The sequence below is a fragment of the Pongo abelii genome, chromosome 11, assembly GCF_028885655.2.
Source record: "Pongo abelii isolate AG06213 chromosome 11, NHGRI_mPonAbe1-v2.0_pri, whole genome shotgun sequence".
Classification (NCBI taxonomy): Eukaryota; Metazoa; Chordata; class Mammalia; order Primates; family Hominidae; genus Pongo; species Pongo abelii.
The window spans coordinates 51840198-51859100 of NC_071996.2; the positions used below are offsets into that span (position 1 = coordinate 51840198).

Genomic DNA, 18903 nt, shown 5'->3' on the forward strand with positions numbered 1-18903 from the left:
CGCCCGCCACCACGCCCGACTAATTTTGTGTATTTTTAGTAGAGATGGGGTTTCATCATGTTAGCCAGGACGGTCTTGATCTCCTGACCTCATGATCCACCCGCCTTGGCCTCCCAAGGTGCTGGGATTATAGGTGTGAGCCACCACGCCTGGCCTCCAGCAAGTTTTTAACCTTAAGTTCTGTCAGCCTGTACAAGACTTTTTTTCGTACACTGAGAGCATCTAACCTTCTCCAATTCACAGTATTTTGTCCAAATATATTTTACAAATCCAGTTGCCTCAGCTGGGACGCTTCCATTTGATGGTCTGCCTTATCACTTTTATCCTGACCACTGTTCACCATAAAGTCCTATCTGTCCTCACTACCTTTGCATACCTTCCCAACTGCCTTTTTGGAGTTGGCCTTGGTAATAAGTACATTGCCTCCTGAATTTCAGTGGTTAGTTTTAAAAGAAGTTCCTCTAGTGAGAGGTTCATTAAGAAATGTGGATGAATATTTTTTAAAAGAAAATAGGGAAGTCTCCATTTGGCAGCTTCCTCAAAAGGTGCTGACTTCAGGGTAGAGGAGACCAACCAGTTACGATTCAGTCAGTTTGATGAGCATTATTTGTTTTTAATTTCTGCCTTGTGGAATTTTTTACTTGGGACAAGAGGAGAAAATGCATCTTTTTAAAAGATCTATGGAGAATAATTGTTAAGAGCAGAAAGGCCAAAACAATAATCTGGTGCCTGAAAGCAGAGACTGTAGTAATTACTAATAAGGGTAAGTTTTAAATAATTCAGTTTATCTGCAACTCAATTTGTAGTTCATCCTTTTCTTGAGTCTATTTTCTTTCATCTTGGGCTCTTTTTTTCTTTCGCTTTCAATTATGCTGAGCTTTGAAGTATAGTATACATACTGAATAGTAAATAGCGTGATGGACTTTCACAAATTGAATACTCCATGTAAGCAGCACCCTGATTAAGAAATGACCAGCATCTTAGAAGCTCCTTGCATGCCTGTTTTCAGTCACTTTTCCTACCACCAAGGGTCGCTGTTATAGACTGACTTGTGTCCTCCCCATTTTTCCCCCTACCTGCTCTCAAATTCTTATGTTGAAGTCCTAACCTCTAGTACCTCAGAATGAGACCATATTTGGAAATAGTCTTTAGAGAGGTAATTAAGTGAGGTCATTCAGGTGGGCCCTGATCCAGTCTGACAAGTATCCTTATAAGAAGAGATTGGAACACAGACAGGAACCGAGGGAAGCTGATGTGAAGACCCAAGGAAAAGACTGCCCAAAAAGAGAGGCCTCAGAACAAACCAGCCTTGGCCAACACCTTGATTTTCAATTTCTAGCCTCCAGGACTGTGAGAAAACCTTTGCTTAAGCATTCATTCGGTGGTTTTTTATGGCAACCCTGGAAACTAATATAGTTACCCTCCTAATTTCCAGTAGTGTAGGTTAATTTTGTCTTGCTGGGTTCTTTGTAGAAGTGGAATCATACAGTATAACTCTTTTGTGTCTGACTTCTTTCACTCAATATTATGTGAGATTCATCCATTTTGTTAGATTTAGTTGTAATCCATTCATTCTCATTGTTATGTGAACGGATACTATAATTTATTTATTCTGTCACTAATTGACATTTTTACAGCGTGTTTGTATGAACAGTTCTTCTTTGCGCATTCTAGGACTTATCATTCCTGTTGGATGTATATTGAGGAATAGAATTTTAGCTTCATAGAATATGCATAGGCTTACTTTTAGTAGTCCTGGCAAATAATTTTGAGAAGTCGTGATAGTATGTGAAAATTGCACTATTGGTAGAAGTGTAGTATTATTTCTCTTTTAAATTTGATGAGACTATTCAAATTCAATGGAAGATATAGACATCATAGAACTAAATTAAAATGTTTTAATTTGGTTCACCTTTGAATGGAAGAGCTCAGCTAGATATATTCTTCCTACCCATCCATCTCTGCTGGTAATACAGAGTTTATTAGAGATTAAATGCCTGCTATTGTGTGAAATGCCCTGTGTTATATGTTGGAGAGAATGCAGACACCAACAAGAATGGGCCTGATTCTCAAGACTGTAATGTATAACACAACAGTAGATCTCAACCAGGAGCAATTCCCTCTTCCCTGCCCGAAGTATATTTGTCAATGTCTGGAGACATTCTTAGTTGTTACTGTTGGCAGTGACATTGGCATCTAGTGAGAAGAGGCTGTTGGATGCTGTTAAATGTCCTACAATTCACAGAGCAGTCTGCCCAAAACAAAATTATCTAGCCCAAAATGTCAGAAGCTGAAAACTCCCATTTCTGGAAAGATGGAGTGGATGTACTTTTCTATTCCTCCTGCTAAGTACAACAAAAAATTCTGAACATTATTTATTAAAAAGCAAACCAAAAACATGAAAAGACTCTGAAAGGTGTAAAGAAAATGACCGACTAGTGACTTCAAGACTCAAGGAACAACACAGTGCTGAGTTCGCTAGGTTTTCTTTCAGTCTTATATATTCTAGACTTGAAGCTAAAGAAGTCAACATCCTGAAAATGCCATAGGCACTGGCAAAATAACCCCCCAACAAAAGTTTGCTCTCTAGCAAAAGGACCAGGAAGGGGGAAGCCTAGAAAGATAACTTTTAGGCAATAGCTGCTCTACTCCAGCAAAACACTATGGAAAAAATTGTAGCCCCAATCCCATACCAGCAGAGGCTGAATGGAAAGCCTTGACTTCATCCTCAATAGGCTGTAATGAGACGTCCCAACCTTTCTGCTTGGGATTGTATCAGAGAAGGACAAGTAAAGGTGACTTTTGTCCCTCCCCACCAGGCAGTAACAAGGTCTCTTCCACAGTGTCAGTAGAGACCATGTTAGGGAACCTAGACTTTCACCTCCACCAGCAACAATGAGATGCCTCTACTTTCCTCTGACCAAGGTTGTGTCAAAGGAGGCTTAATGGAGAGTCAAGACTTCACCCTTCACTGCCACCCATTGGTATTGAGGCTACAACACATCTCCCATCCCATCGCATCAGTAGAGGCTACATGGGAAGCATTAATGAGGCACTCTTACCACTCTCAAACAGGGAGTATGAGATCAAGAGTGTCCTAACATAATAACAATATGTCCAGTCTTCAATAAAAAAAACCACTTGTCATACCAGAAAGATCTCAAACTGAATGAAAAATAGCAATCAATAGATACCAACACCAAGGTAAATAGAGATGTTAGAATTATCTGGCAGGGATTTTAAAGCAGCCGTAATAAAAATGTTTCAGTAAGTAATAACAAACACACTTGAAACAGATTTTAAAAATCTCATCAAATAAATAGAAAATATAAAGGAGAACCAAATGGAAATTGTAGAATTGTAACATAATGTACCTGAAATAAAAATCTCAATAGATGGGCTCAACAGCAGAATTGAAGGAACAAAGGGAAGAATTAGTGAATTTGGAAAATAGAGCAATAAAAATTGTCCAATCTGAACAACAGATAGAAAATAGGCTGAGGGGAAAGAAACCTCTACAGAGCCTCAGAGATCTATGGAGCTGTAACAAATGTTTTAACACTACATCATCAGAGTTTCAAGAGAACAATAGAAAGAGGGTGAAGCTAAAAAAAGTACTCAAAGAATTAGCAGCTAAAAGTTTTTCTAAGAAGCTGAGCAAACCCCAAAGAGGACAAAACTAAAGCAATCCACACAAAAACACATAATAATCAAACTTCTAAAAACAAAAGGTCTTGAAATAGCAAGAGAAAAAGAACATCTGATATGAGAAATATTAGTTGAATGAAACGTTTTCATCAGAAACTATGGAGGCCAGAAGTCAATGGTACAATATTTTCCAACTGTTAAAAAAAGCTATCAATGCTGAATCTTATATTCAGAGAAAATATCCCTCAGGAATGTGAAGAAATTAAGACATTTTCAGGGGAACGAAAACTGAGAGAATTGGTGTCACTAGAAGACCTACCTTAAAAGAATGGCTGAAGGAAGCTCTATATGCAGAAAGGAAATGATAAAAGAAGGAAACTTGAAACATCAGAAAGGAAGGAAAAACTTAGTAAACATACTTTATACTACAATGCAGTACAACAGAATGTCCTTCTTCTCTTGAGTTTTCTGAATTATGTTTGACGGTTGAAGCAAAAATTATAATGCTGTCTGATGTGGTTCTAAATATATTGTAGAGGATTATTTAATACAAACATATTACAGCCAGGCACAGTGGCTTATGCCTGTAATCCCAGCACTTTGGGAGACCAAGGCAGGTGGATCACCTGAGTTCAGGAGTTCAAGACCAGCCTGGTCAGGTTGATGAAACCCCATCTCTACTAAAAATACAAAAATTAGCCAGGCTTGGTGGCAGGCACCTGTAGTCCCAGCTACTCGGGAGGCTGAGGCAGGAGAATCACTTGAATCTGGGAGGCGGAGGTTACAGTGAGCCAAGATCATACCACTGCACTCTAGCCTGGCCGAGAGAGCAAGACTTCATCTCAAAAAAAAAAAAAATTATTACAAACAAGTGAAGGTATTAGGGCATAAAAATAGGTAAGTTTTCTACACTTCACTTTAATTGGTAAAATTATGATGCCAGCAGGATGTGATAAGTTTTGCATATAATTTAATACCTAGTGCAACAATTTTAAAAAGAGATATACTCAAAAGCACTGTAGATAAATCACAATGGAATTCTAAAAAACGTTCATGTAACCCATAGGAACGTAAGAAAAAGAAAACAAAGAAAAGACAGAAAACAACAAAATTTGTCTTACCATATCAATAACTACCTTAAATGTAAATGGCATAAATATACAAAATAAATGAAATGTATTGACAGAATATGTTAAACCATGACCCAAATATATGTCATCTTTAATAAATTTACTTCAAAATAATTATATAAGCAAATTAAAAGAATGGAAAAAGATAATATGGAAACATTAATCAAAAGACTTCAGTGCAAACACAATTACCAGAGGCAGAGAGGAACATTATAGCATGATTTAAAAAAAGCCAATCCACTAAGAAGATATAGCAATCTTAAGTATATAAGCATCACATAACAGAGCTGAAAAATATGTGCAACAGAATAATATAAAGGAAAGGAGGAATAGATAAATCTACAATTATAGTTGGAGACTTCAACACCACTCTTTCAAAAACTGATAGAACTACAGAAAGAAAATCAGCAAAGATATAGAAGAATTCAACAGCACCATTAACCAACAGAATCTAATTGACATTTACAGAACACTCCATCCAGCAACACCAGAATATACATGGTTTTCAAGTGACCATGGAACACATACCAAAATAAACTATATCCTGGGCCATAAAGCAAACCTCAACAAACTTTTAAAAATTGAAATCATACAGAGTGTTTTCAATACACAATAGAATTAAACTAGAGATCAATGGCAGAAAGATAAAAGGAAGATCACAAAACACTTGGAAACTAACCAGTGCACATCTAAATAATCCGCAGATCAAAGATAAAGTCTTAAGGGAAATTTAAAAGACAATGAACTGAATGAAATTAAAACATATGAAAATTTGTAGGACACAGCAGAAACAGTGCTGAGACAGAAATTTATAGCATTATATGCACATATTTAAAAACAGGAAAATCAATTCTCTAAGCTCACACATCAAGAAGATGAAAAAGGAAGAGAAAAACAAACCAAAAGTAAAACAAAACAAGACTAAGCAAAAATCAGGAAATATTAATGATAAGAATAAAACTCAATGAGAATACATATACTAAAACATTTCATTGTACACCATAAACATATACAATTTTTTTTTAATTAAAATCAATGGAGAAAAACATTAAGGTACTAAGAAAAGGAAAATAAGGGAATAGTATGAACAACTCAAAAAGATAAGTTTGACAAGTTAGATGAAATGGACCATAACTCAAAAAACAAAGTGCCACAATTCACTAAAAATGAAATAAATAGTCCTATAACTCCTAAGAAATTTTTTTTATATAACTTAAAAACACCCATAAAAGAACTCTTCAGGCCCAAATAATTTCACTGGAGAATTTTACCAAATTTTAATAGAGGAATTAACACCAATTCTACATAAAATCTTCCAGAAAATGGAAGAGAAGGGGGAATACTCAATTCATTTTATGAAGCTGGAGTTACCCTGATACCAAAACCAGACCAACACAGCACCAAACAAACAAACAAACAAACAAATACAAAATCTATTATTTTTTACGAATATAGACACTAAAGTTCTTAACAAAATATTGGCACATAGAATATAGCAATATATGAAAAGAATTATGCACCATGAAAAAGTGGGGCTTAGTCCATGGATGCAAGGCTGGTTTAATCTCTGAAAATCAACCAATATAATCCACAGTATTAATAGGCTAAAGATGAAAAATCACATGTTCATATCAACCGATGTAAAAAAATTGGCAAAATTAAACACCATTTATGATTAAAACCTCTCAGAAAAATAGGAATAGAGAGAAACTTCTTCAACTTGAGAACATCAATAAAAAACCTACCGCTAACATTATGCTTAATGGTAAAAGACTGCGTGCATTCCTGCTAAGACAGAGAACTAGGCAATTATGTCTGCTTTCACTACTTTTATTTAGTGCAATCCTGTAGGTTCTAGCGAGTGCAATAAGACAAGAAAAGTAAATAAAAGACATACAGATTGGAAAGGAAAATATGACTGTCCTTTTTCACAGATAACATGATTTCTATGTAGAAAATTCCAACAAATGTAAAGAGAATTCCTGGAACGAATAAATGAGTTCAGCAAGGTCATAAGATATAAGATAAATTGAGAACTCAGTTGTGTTTATGCTATCAATTAACACGTGGACACTGAAATTTAAAATATACCATTTATATATACCATTTAAAAATATACCATTTAAAATATAGCATTATATTGCTCAGAAGAATTAAATACTTACAGGTAAATCTAAGCAAAACATGTATAGGACTTGTAAGCTGAAAATTACAAAACATCAGTGAAAAAAATAAAATTTAAATAAATGGAAAGACCATGTTCATAGATTGAAAGACAGCATAGTAAAATGTCAATTATCTACAGATTGTTATATAGGTTTAACACAATTCCTGTCAAAATCCCAGGAAGATTTTTTTTTTTTTTAGATATAGACAGAAGTGTTCTACAGTTTTTATGAAAGGTAAGAAACTGGTATATAGCTAAAACGATTCTGAAAAAGAAGACTAAAGTGGAAGGAATCAAACTACCCTATTTCAGGGTTTAATATACAGCTGTAGTAATCAAGACTGCGGTATTGACAGAGAAATAGACATAGATCAATTAAACAGAATAAATAGCCCCTTAAAAATATGCCCAACTAATTTTTAACAAAGGTGTAAAAGCAATTCATTGGAGGAAAGATAGCCTTTTTAACAAATGGTACTGGAGGAACTGGACATCCACAGGCAAAAAATGAATCCCAGCCTAAGTCTCACACCTTTTACAAAAGTTAAAGTGAATCACAGACTTAAATGTGAAATATAAAAACATACAGCATTTAGGAAAAAATAGAAGAAAATCTTCATAAATCTAGGGCTAGGTGAGGTTCTTAGACTTAATACCAAAAGCATGACTCATAAAAGAAAAAATAATAAATTAGACTTCATCAAAATTTAAAACTTTTTTGCCCTGCATAAGACCCTGTTAAGAGAATGAAAATGCAAGCTATGAAATGGGAAAAATATTTGCAAATCACGTATCTGACAAAGAACTGCTATCTAGAATATATAAATAATTTTCAGAACACACCAGTAAACAAAATACATAATTAGAAAATAGGAAAAATATGAACAGACATTTCACCAAAGAAGATAACCAGATGGCAAATAAACACATGAAAACATTTAACATCATTAGCCATAAGGGAAATGCAAATTTCAAACATGAGATATTACGATACTTCTATCAGAATACCTAAAATAAAGAATAGGAAAAATGCCACGTGCTAGTAAAAAGGAGGAGAAACTAGATCACTCAATATGTTGTTGATAGGAATATAAAATGGTACAGCCACTCTGGAAAGCAGCTTGGCAGTTTCTTAAACAACTAAACATGCAACTACCGTATAACCCAGCAGTTTCACTTCTGGTCACTCATACAGAGAAGTAAAAACTTATATTCACACAGAAACCTCTACACAAATGTTCATGGTAGCTTTATTAATAATATCTCTAAACTGGAAACAAACCTGGATGTCCTTTCAATGGCTGAATGGTTAAACCAACTTTAGTACATCTATACCATGGAATACTACTCAGCAATAAAAGTTAACAAACTCTTAAAAATTAGCAAACCCAGTGAATGAGACTGAGTGAAAATGCCCAGTTCCAAAATATTACATGTTGTGTGACTCATTTATATAACATTCTCAAAATGACAAAATTATAGAAATGCAGTTCCGTTTAGTGGTTGCCAAGGGTTAGGGAAGGGGTGGGGGCAGGAGGGAAGAGGGTGTGACTATAAAAGGTCAACATGAGGGATCCTCATGACTGTGGAGAAGTTCTGTATCTTGATTGGGTTAATGTCGATATCACAGTTGTGATATTATACCATAGTTTTGCAGTTGTTACCATTTGGGGAAACTAGGTAAAAGGTGTAGAGGATCTCCTATTATTAATATTCCTTACAAATGCATGGGAATCTACAGTTATCTCAAAATAATAGGTTAAATTAAAAAAAAGTTTAAAAACAAAAAGTCAATTGTTTTGATCAGGAACCGTGATCTAGAAGAAAAGCCAGATATCCCAAATGAGAAAGTTAAGAAGGACTGAGGCAACATGGAGAAGAGAGAAGATTAACATTGACCTGGTTGGGAGGAAGATCAGGAAGATTTCACAGAATTTATCACATTTGGATTGAGCCTTGAAGAATATCAGGTGTCCAGGAGTAGAAGATAGGAAAAAATATGCAGACCATGCTAAGGATGCACATTTTTCATCGTGCATGGTCAAAAGTTGTGGTACTATGTCTCAAGGTATATACGAGGCAATGAGGAGATAGTTTGGAGCCTCCATCAAGGAGAACCGTGAGTAATGAGGGCTGAGTTTCAAATGCCAGGCTCTGAGTTAGAAATTAAATTAATTGATGATTCTATCAGGGAAGCGCAGTTACTCCAATGCACTTGACACACAGCTTCAGGAGCAGAGAGAGCAATGGCCTATTCCCAAGCCACTCAGGCAGGCCAAATAAGCCTAGTAATTCAGCAATCAGGATTCTTTGACAATTAGGTGGCGTTCATGCTTTTGTGCATGGTGAGTTGCATGTCAGAGACAAAGAAAACAAGAAACAATGAGGTCCGGATTGAGGAAATGGAAAATGGAATAGAAAAGACCAGATGGTTAATGGAGACATTTCAGAAGACTTGGAGACTCCCAGATTAGGGAGAGAAGTCTGAGCTGATTCCAGATTTCTAGTTCAAGTTACTGGAGAAGATGGAGTTACAATATCCCAGGAGGTCACTTCTTGAGATAGACACATGTGAAGATAAAAAGATGCAAGAGGGAGGGAGATAATGTGTTGGGTTGAGACACATTAGGTGTGAGGTGATGCTGGAAGTGTCCAGAAAATAGTTGGTAATTTGGTTCTACAGTTCAGGAGAAAGAGTCAGACTGAACACATGGCATGAGAAGTTTGATGAGGCCACTTGAGTGAGAAGAGTTTCAAGGACAGAACACGGGAGAATATTGACTTTCATATTAGGGAAAGTGTTGAAAGTGGAGAGAACAGAGATTAGGAGAACATCTGGAAGACAGAACTCTGAAGTCTAGGATGGAAAGTCCCACAGACGAGATTATCCATAGTAGAGTCCCAGAGTCACAAAGAGATCCTAGAGGGTCAGACATGGGAAAAGGGCATGGAATTTGATGCGTAGGGAACAGTCGTTGCAGGGGCGTAGTGTGGCAGAAGTGAAGAGCTGTGTGAACAGTAAGGAATGGGGGCAGGGAGAGAGCAGGCAGCTGCGACTGGCCTTTCATTTTTAAATATAATTCATAATGTTACTATTAAAGTATTTTCCTCCCTTTAATTTTCTTGCACCTGGAGAATTATTCTCTAGCATCATGTTTATCAACCTGTATGTTTGTGAAGAAACTAAAACAAGCAGAACCATGAAGAATAATTGAGTGGCAGGAAAGCCTTTTATAAGAAAGTTGGACATTTGTAATGTCTCAATTCAAATCATCTTATGTATGTTTTGTTTAAATATAGTTTCTGTTATTAAAAACAATATTGGTGGGTAAATGAAAGTTTGCAATTTAGCTTTGGATTACTTTTAACTTTCAGAACTAGATTATGAACTCTGTGTGCATGCGTGCACATGGGTGTGAATTTCATAAAAATTATATTTTCCAATTGTTGATGAAGTTCTCTTTCCCATTTCTGATTTTAGTTGAATGCCTGTGGATCTAATAGTAAAAGACTTCTGTTTCACAACCTCTGGGAATACCATGTAGTTGTGGAATATGAGATTTTAGAGACTGAAACTAACCTGGTGGAAATTCAAATTCATCTTTTATCTTTTAGATAAAAGCCTTTGAAATTCTTTTAGTGTGAAGTTATCAGCAGGCTTGATTCTCATATTACCTCATTACTAACCCAAGGAGTTTTCCAAATGCATGGAGAACAATGCTCTGTGGCTGAAACTAGGATTTTATCACTACTCCAGTCCAGTGATAAGGCAAATGTGGCCCACCTAGTTCTACTTGGGAAATTCTGCCTGCTCACCCCAATATACCTTTGGAGATCACGAGATCACAACACATATAGAAGGTTCTCATAAATTGTGCACTGAAGAAACCTGTTCAACTTTATTTGAGCATTTTCAAAACTTCTTAAACCACAGAACCTTTTTCCACGTTAACATTTCATAACTCACCTAGGGTTTTTGTAAGATAAGAAGTGGAATAAATGCTTTTGAAGGATTGGTGCTTCAGCACCGAGGTCTGTACTGCTAGAAGTGATGGCAGTGTTCTCCATATATTTTTGTTTCATGGATTGGACTGGGTGAAATACAAGAAAAAATTCTGACTGCACTGATCTCCCTTCTACCCCCAGAATGGCAAAAAATCAGCTTATTAGGTACTAAGGTTTTGCATGTTTTCCTGAAAAATTATTTTTATCAGTTGTTGCATCTACTTTCATTCAATGGAATACGCTCTTCATTATGTATAAGATATTTTGTTAAAGATAGAAAAGTATGAACAAAGAAGTAGTCATATCATGTTCACCAATTGTTATTTTAAGGCTTACTTATAAAACAGGATAATTCACTACTTGGGGGAAAAGGCTAATTTCCAAAACTGCAGCTATGTAGTGATTTACTTATTCCGTAAGCCTATGATCTTATCTGCTCGGATTTACATTTGGAGCAGTAAAACCTCTGGCAGCTGCTCTTAGCTGTCTGCATGAAGAGGAGATGGGAGATAAGAACATTCCTGATTTTATTGCTTTCTAGAACATTTGAAGTTGGGGTGGGGGTGGGAAAGATGAACCTATTGTGACCATAAATGTCCATCGAGTCTGATACCAAAGAAGTAAACCAGTCCTCTTAGAAGATGTGGTAAATCTCCCAGGCCACTGGCCTCCATTTGTCAAAACCTGTTAAGGCTTAAAAAAGAGGAGAGCTACTGCCTCTTCTTCAACAGAAAAGCAATCATTCCAATGTTAAGATAGTTTAGGGCTTTGGGAGAATTATTGCCAGGTAGAAAACTTTCAACTATTCTTATTGTGAGCTCACCAGATGACCTTACCCTACTTCCAAAGAGCACTGTAGGACCCTGGGCAATTGGAGCAAGCTTCAGCCCACTCCAACTAACGATTCCAGCCAGGATGCAGTGTGGGACAGCATTTAGGGGAGGGTGTTGACACAGACTCTGCCCAGGCACACCCGCCAATAGCATCACCACTGGGAAAGTGGCAGCTCTTTGTACGATTTAATTGGAGACCATTTGGGATTCCTGTCAGGTGAGAGTCTCTAGGAAGACTGTTAAAACCCCTGAATTTTGATGACTTCCAGGATGTGTTGATAGGTCTGTATTAGCTCATTCTCAAGACCTAAAATTTTCTTACGCTTTCTTCTTTGGACATTAGTTCTTCAGTTAAAAGCTGCCAAAATCATGACAGAATCTGGTGGGGGGGAGGAATTTTTATTGCCTAATAAATAATCTCATAGGAGGTCATAATTCCATATTAGCCACTAAATATCTGAAATGTATAATGCATGCAAAGTTGGACCCAAGATGTAGATGAAAAACAGCTCAGTGACATTTCTTAAGAATTATTCATTTTCTTTTTTAATGTGAAAGTAGAGCAAGAACATTCTCCTAAATCCCAGACTTAGAGAGCTGAGCATTGCCCGGAGGCCTTAAAGAATTACATTGACAGAGCCATTTTTCTTTAGTTTTTAAATTACACATAAAAAGTTCCCCTAAAGAATTTTGGAAGAGATCTCAAGCTTTCAGATTCATTAGACTTAGAGGGACCTCTGGAAACTCCCATCATGGTCTTCATCTGTTGTCCTAGGAAGACACTGAAATCATGCTAGGGAGAAACAAAGCTCCTCAGTTTTGGAAAAATGTTTATTATTGTTTCAGTCTTCCTCTGTAATGTACCCTGGACCCAGCTATGCTCATTGGCACAAAGTTTTAAATTGTTCTGCTCTTGTGAATAGCTGCTTCCCCCAACACACACACACACACACACACACACCAGCCACTGCTGTAGTGTTTTATCTCCTTGAGGACTACTGTTACCTGCCTAACTCATTTTAACCCTGAGTTCTTTGAACCTCTTTGTCCTTTCATCTTCCTTAAAATTGCTATGACTCCCCGCAAAACCACTCATCCCCTAAAAATAAAAATCAGTCCAGTGGCAAAGTTTGTTGAAAGGCAAGGAGAAACCAATGTGTCTTGGTTTATGGGAATAATGCTGGGCAGAGAAATCAATATTCTTTGAAGGCTGTCCTCCTACCATGGCAAAGTGGAGCTCTCCAAGGAGGTCTTTGGGGTTGGACATAAACTCAAAGCAGTGCATATCTTACGTGCTATTAGGTCTTTTCTGGAATGATAATGCTGACATTCCTGTTATTTTCCTTTTAGGCAGGTTGGGCCAACATTTCCCATTTCAAATATATTTTCTCTGTTGACAGAGACCAGATACTGCTACACTCAGCACACAATGGAAGTCACAGGAAACAGTATCTCAGTCACCAAACGCTGTGTCCCACTGGAAGAGTGCTTATCCACTGGCTGCAGAGACTCCGAGCATGAAGGCCACAAGGTCTGGGCAACAGAGCAAGTGACCAGTACTACATAGCCAGCTGCCTTCTCTTCAGACATCTGCCAGTACTCATGAGCAGATTCTTACTCCCCCATGAAGGCTGTCTTTTGACTGTCTTTATGCTCTATGAAAAGACGCTTCCTTTCGTGTTTGCTCTAAAAGAATACACGTTTATACCAGAGCATAGGACAACTGATATAAATTGTGTAAACACACATCAGGAGGGTATTCAGTGTTATTTTAAACCCTTTCTTCACTCAGAGGAAAGTAATAAAGCTACCAGAAAAAAGAGGAGCAAGGGACCAGTTATGTCCATCACAGTGAAGCTTTGCAGATGTACCCAGTTCATTCATCACAGGAGGACCGAGGCAATTCAGCTTTGATAACTTTATGTAAAGTAGGGCTCATGTTGTGACTGGGATGTCAGTTTGGGGAGGGTCTCCACTGGCTCTTGAGTTATTTGATAGGTGACGAGAGACCCATCTTGTGTGTTTGCTTAAGCTTCACCTGGTACCTGTAGAAGCCTGTATACGGAAACACATGGTGCCTATATACAGAAGCACTCAGTGTAAAATGAGCTTGGGAGGCAACTTTTAAGGGGCATATAAAGAATCACAGAAAGGCAGCCTTGCCCTCTATATGTGTGTCTATATGTGTGACCTTAACATATCAGGCTTTGGCCTTTATTTAGCAGCTGAACACTTCTCCTGCAGGTGGCCTTCCTGGTGGTTTGGGCAATGTCCAGTCTCAATACCTGGGAACAGCACTGTCAGTAAGGGCTTATTTTTCAAGCAACCTCTTGAATACACTAATAATTAAAATTTTAAATATAATCTGCCTATTCTGCTCCTGGTTCAAAATGAGTAAAACCAAAGGCTTTCCCTGACCTCTCCAGCAAATTGGACTTGATTCTGAGGAGTTACTGTGGCCTCTTTACTAAGGAGAAAGTTAAGGATTAGAGAAGTTGGGTCATATGCTTGGTCACACAGCTGGTAAGTGACAGGCACAGAATTCCAGCTCACGTCTGGTTTGGAGTCTACCTCCGCAACATTATACTGTCTTCTGGCACATGTCACTGTGACTAAAGAATCAAATCCCTGCAGGAAGATGACTGTATAGAATATTATTAATAACCATCCTAGTGGTTATTAGTGACTAGGAATCACTTGGGAATCTTGTTAAAATGTAGTTCTAATTCTTTGTCTGGGGCAAGGTTTGAGATTCTGCACTTGTAACAAACTCCCAGCTGATGTTGGAGCTGCTGGTTTGTAGCTTGTGTAGCCATGCTCCAAGAAAATTTTTGTCACTAGCTCTGTGGGTTTATTTCTTTCTAATGATCCATGAGTAAGCTGGTGTAAAGCAGGAGTAACTGCATGAATGAAAACCCTTCAAACATTAACTCACCCAATGAGAATGGAGACACTTATGCAAACAGTTCTATGAAAGTCAGTACTCAAGTTTAAATTACCCGGGTTGTTGCCACTTGACTCTCACTTGAAAACTTGGCAAATGAAGGCTTACCCTCTCTTCCTCAAATAGTCAGAAAGAGCCTCATGGAAAAAGAAGGACGAGTTTCGTTATTCCCATTTTAAGGGTGAAATAACTGAGGCCCAGGAAGGGTACACACCTTTGTAAGAATTGTATGGGTGGAGGGTGTCAAAAACAAAACCTAGATCTCTTGAAATGTTGACCAGATTGCTTCTAGAAGAAATATTATCCCCAGCCTTCCTGAACATAGAGTTGGCATTTCCTTTATAGATTAGGTAATTTTTACTTGCATCTTGCCATGTGGGCGACAATGCCTTCAAAAACCCCGCCTCCTTCCAAGACGTGCTGGCTTCTCATTATCTTTTTTTCTTCCTTTCTTTCAGGTCTGCACTTCTTGTTGTGAAGGAAATATCTGTAACTTGCCACTGCCCCGAAATGAAACTGATGCCACATTTGCCACGACGTCACCTATAAATCAGACAAATGGGCACCCACGCTGTATGTCAGTGATAGTGTCCTGCTTGTGGTTGTGGTTAGGGCTCATGTTATAGCAGCTCAATGGCTCCATGTGTTAGTAGCGATCCATGGGGATCTCAGTGGTCCACAGTCCTGCATGAGTCATTGGCCTGACGGTAATTACACATGTGAGACACAACACTCTTGGAGGTCATCACAGCCAAGCATTGCCACTTATCATGAGGAATAAATGTTGCTTCATTGTAGCCATTTTGAGTCTAACCGAGACTCATCAAAGCCTTCTGTCAGTACAGCCCAAGTTCCATACCATAAACCTTTGTTTTCATTCCAAGAAGTAGTTCTGCATTTATCAAGATCTGGGGTTCTTAATTTGGAAGAATACATGCATGAGATGCAGTAGGTCCTGAGACTCTAAGATATTAGGAGTATGTTATAGGGGCATGTATAGATGTGGGCTTTTCAGGAGAAAAGTAACCATTGGTTTAAATATAATCATGAGTTCATTTGTAGCTTTAGAATTTTAAAACATTGACTCCAAACTGAATGGACTATTTCCTTGGAAATTCTGACTGAGTCCCTGCAAGAGTAGTAATTCCAACAATTCCAGCCATTTGTTCAATTAATTTTCCCAACATTCTTCTCCCAGTGCTGGGAATCACATTCCCTCTGTTCTGTGCAGAAGACAAAAAGGCAATCATGAAAGTTTGTTATATTTGTGGGGGTGCCTGAAGGAGGATTTTCCTCAACTTAATGGAGCCACTGTCCATAAAGTGGCTGTGTTATCTATTCATATAATTGGTGAGATCGGCCTTCTCCTTGACTTGGCACCTAATTATGCTTCATGAGATCCTAGATTCCACCTGAGTCAATTGTGTCCAGAGCCCCAAACCAGGATGGAGTTGTTTTCCCCAGATAGGGGGTTCTATTCAGCCATAGATAATCTAGACAGAGGATTTCAGAATGAAAGGAAAAATGTGTGGAGATTAGTCCTAGTTCATTCTGAGGGCCGACTAAGTGGCTCAGCCAGCTTCTTACTCCATCTGCAGTTCATACTGCCAAAGAGCTCCCACTTCCAAATCCCCAGCGACTTTATGGAGAAGATTCTGCATTAAATTGTCTTTAGAATGATAGGGAAGCAAGCATAATATGCAATGATGAGGAGAAAGTAGACCAGTGAGGTGATTGCAAGACTAGCAAGGAGACTCAATGGGAAGTTCTTATTTCTTTTAGATATTGCTTTTGAAGTAGATGGTAAAATTTTTGTCATCCTTCCTGTATTTTTTTGTACCCCAAGTTACAATTTTTCTTCTTCCTTGTAAATAATTTAAACAGTATTTATTTTTGTAAGGCATAACTAAAAACTAAAATATATTCTAAAAAATTCATTATTCTGAACAAAGTGATCAAATTAGAATACATATTTTTCAACAGTGGTAGAGCTTTTAATATATGTTTATTGAAAGTTATCTATAATACTTGCACCAGTTTTGAAAAAAGTTAACATGTGAGCAAGAGCAATATGTTTGTCTCAAGGATTTTTCTCATGGTTTCCTCAGTGATGGTGTCCCGGAATTATTCAGGTAGTGACCATCACTGGTCTAAGTTTCTGTGCAGGGTTTTGGGATGTGTTTGTGTGAAACTTGGTAGAACCGTGGTGAATAAAGAGGACAGTGTTGTCAGGGTCCATCTGCCCTCCATAGAAAAATGTCTCTGGCTCATAAAATGAGACTCCCTCGGGGACTAAATATGAACTGACAGCAGTAACTCTGATACAGAATAATCTAAATTGCATCAAATGGCCTTAATTCAGAGTTTGTTAGGCTTATCAATATGTTGCTTTTAATTGGGGTGGGAAAGTAGAGGGAGAGAAAGCACGACATTTATTAAGCACCTCGTGTGTGCCAGGCACTATGCTAAGCACTTTACATAAGTTAGGATTAATCCCTGCAAGAATCCTATAAGGAATGTTACTAGTATTTACACTTTCGAAATGAAGGTACCAAAACTCAAACGCAATGTTGTGAAGCTGTTTCCTTCAGATTCAGGTTGCGTGGGATGAGGTGGGATTGAAGAGGAAAGAAAGGTGGAATTATCCCCCTAGGAAGACTTTCAGGCCTGACTTCATGGGAATTCATCCATCTTATCATGTGGAGTTTATCTCACCCTGCTGTTGCAGGATGCCATTTGCATGTGTCCCCAGATGATGTTTTTTCTTTGGGGAGTAGGGGTTTGGCTTCCTCATTCATCCCTCTTGCTGAAAGAGGAGATAGTTGATGTTGCATCTAAAGATGCTATAAGACAATGAAAATTTGATGTTGTACATACTTACAAGTACCATTTTTGTGCATGATTACACTCCACTGACATCTTCCAAGTACTGCATGTGACTGAATAAGAAACAAGAAAGTGACCACACCAAAGCCTCCCTGGCTGGTGTACAGGGATCAGGTCCACAGTGGTGCAGATTCAACCACCACCCAGGGAGTGCTTGCGGACTCTGCATAGATGTTGCTGCATGCATCCCATGTGCCTGTCAGAATGGCTGTGTTTAATTCTCTTGAAAGAAAGTGATTTGCTCACTATCCCCAGCCTCAAGGAGCCAAGGAAGAGTCATTCACATGGAAGGTCCAGGACTGGTCAGCCATCTGACTTTTCTACCACATTAAATTCTCCATTACATCTCACCATTGGTAATGGCTTAAGTATAAAGAGCCATGATGTGTATATTAAGCTATGTGCCACATATTTATTTTTAGACTCTCCACAGCATTCATGTCAATATGAGATTAATGCCTAAACTTTGTAAATATTGTACATTTTGTAAATCAATGAATAAAGGTTTTGAGTGTATCTTACCAGGCTCCTCCCTGCAAATGCACATGTCAGTCAATGATTAATGCACCCAGGTTACGTACAAGGCACTGGGCTTAGCACCACAGGGAACTTCCTTCCAGAGGCTCGCTTTCTAGTTGTATAGACAAGAATACATGCATGAGAAGATAGAAGACAATTCACCCATGCCAAATGATTCATACAGGCTGTTTAAGTACTGCAGAAAATAAAAGAAGGAAATACTGTCACCAGACTTTTCAATAAGGTCTACAGCTTCCCAAGAGCATGTCTTTGTTAAATCAGGAAATATAAAAATTATGTGTGTATGTGTATGTATATATATATACCACCCTATTAACTATTTTTAAATCTTATTCTATTTTGGGGGTTGTGTTAATGATGATACACCAGAAAAGATTTTCTCTTGATGGTTTCTTCAACAGGAAACAAATAGTGGAATAGTGTACATGTCATTTTTATCTATACAATTAATTTATTATATTTTTCTTTGTAAAGTGATAGACATTGAAAGCAAGCTTGAAAAATGTCAGCTTGTTTGTGATTCCTGATTATTCTCCTTCTCGTTTTTTTGTTTTGCTTTTTTGAGACAGCAGGGTCTTGCTATGTTGTCCAGGCTGGAATGCAGTGTCACCATCATGGCTCACTGCAGCCTCAAACTCCTGGGCTCAAGTGATATCCTCCTGCCTCAGCCTCCCAAGTAGCTGGGACTACAGTATACGCATGTGCCACCACACCTGGCTAGGTTTTAATGAAATGTCTTGCAGAGACAGG

At 37.8% G+C, this 18903-nt stretch overlaps 1 protein-coding gene across 3 annotated transcripts in view; it reads left to right on the top strand.

Moving 5' to 3' along the window:
• The window catches only part of LYPD6 (LY6/PLAUR domain containing 6), a 141948-nt gene extending 123819 nt beyond the window's left edge, over nucleotides 1-18129 (top strand). For 2 of the 3 annotated variants that reach the window (XM_054548637.2, XM_009237700.4), the window contains 2 exons: nucleotides 13184-13314; nucleotides 15186-18129. In XM_054548637.2, coding sequence (XP_054404612.1) covers nucleotides 13184-13314; nucleotides 15186-15353 — 299 coding nt within the window. In that variant the 3' untranslated portion in view covers nucleotides 15354-18129. 3 annotated transcript variants of the gene reach the window in all.
• Nucleotides 18130-18903: the final 774 nt, after the last annotated feature.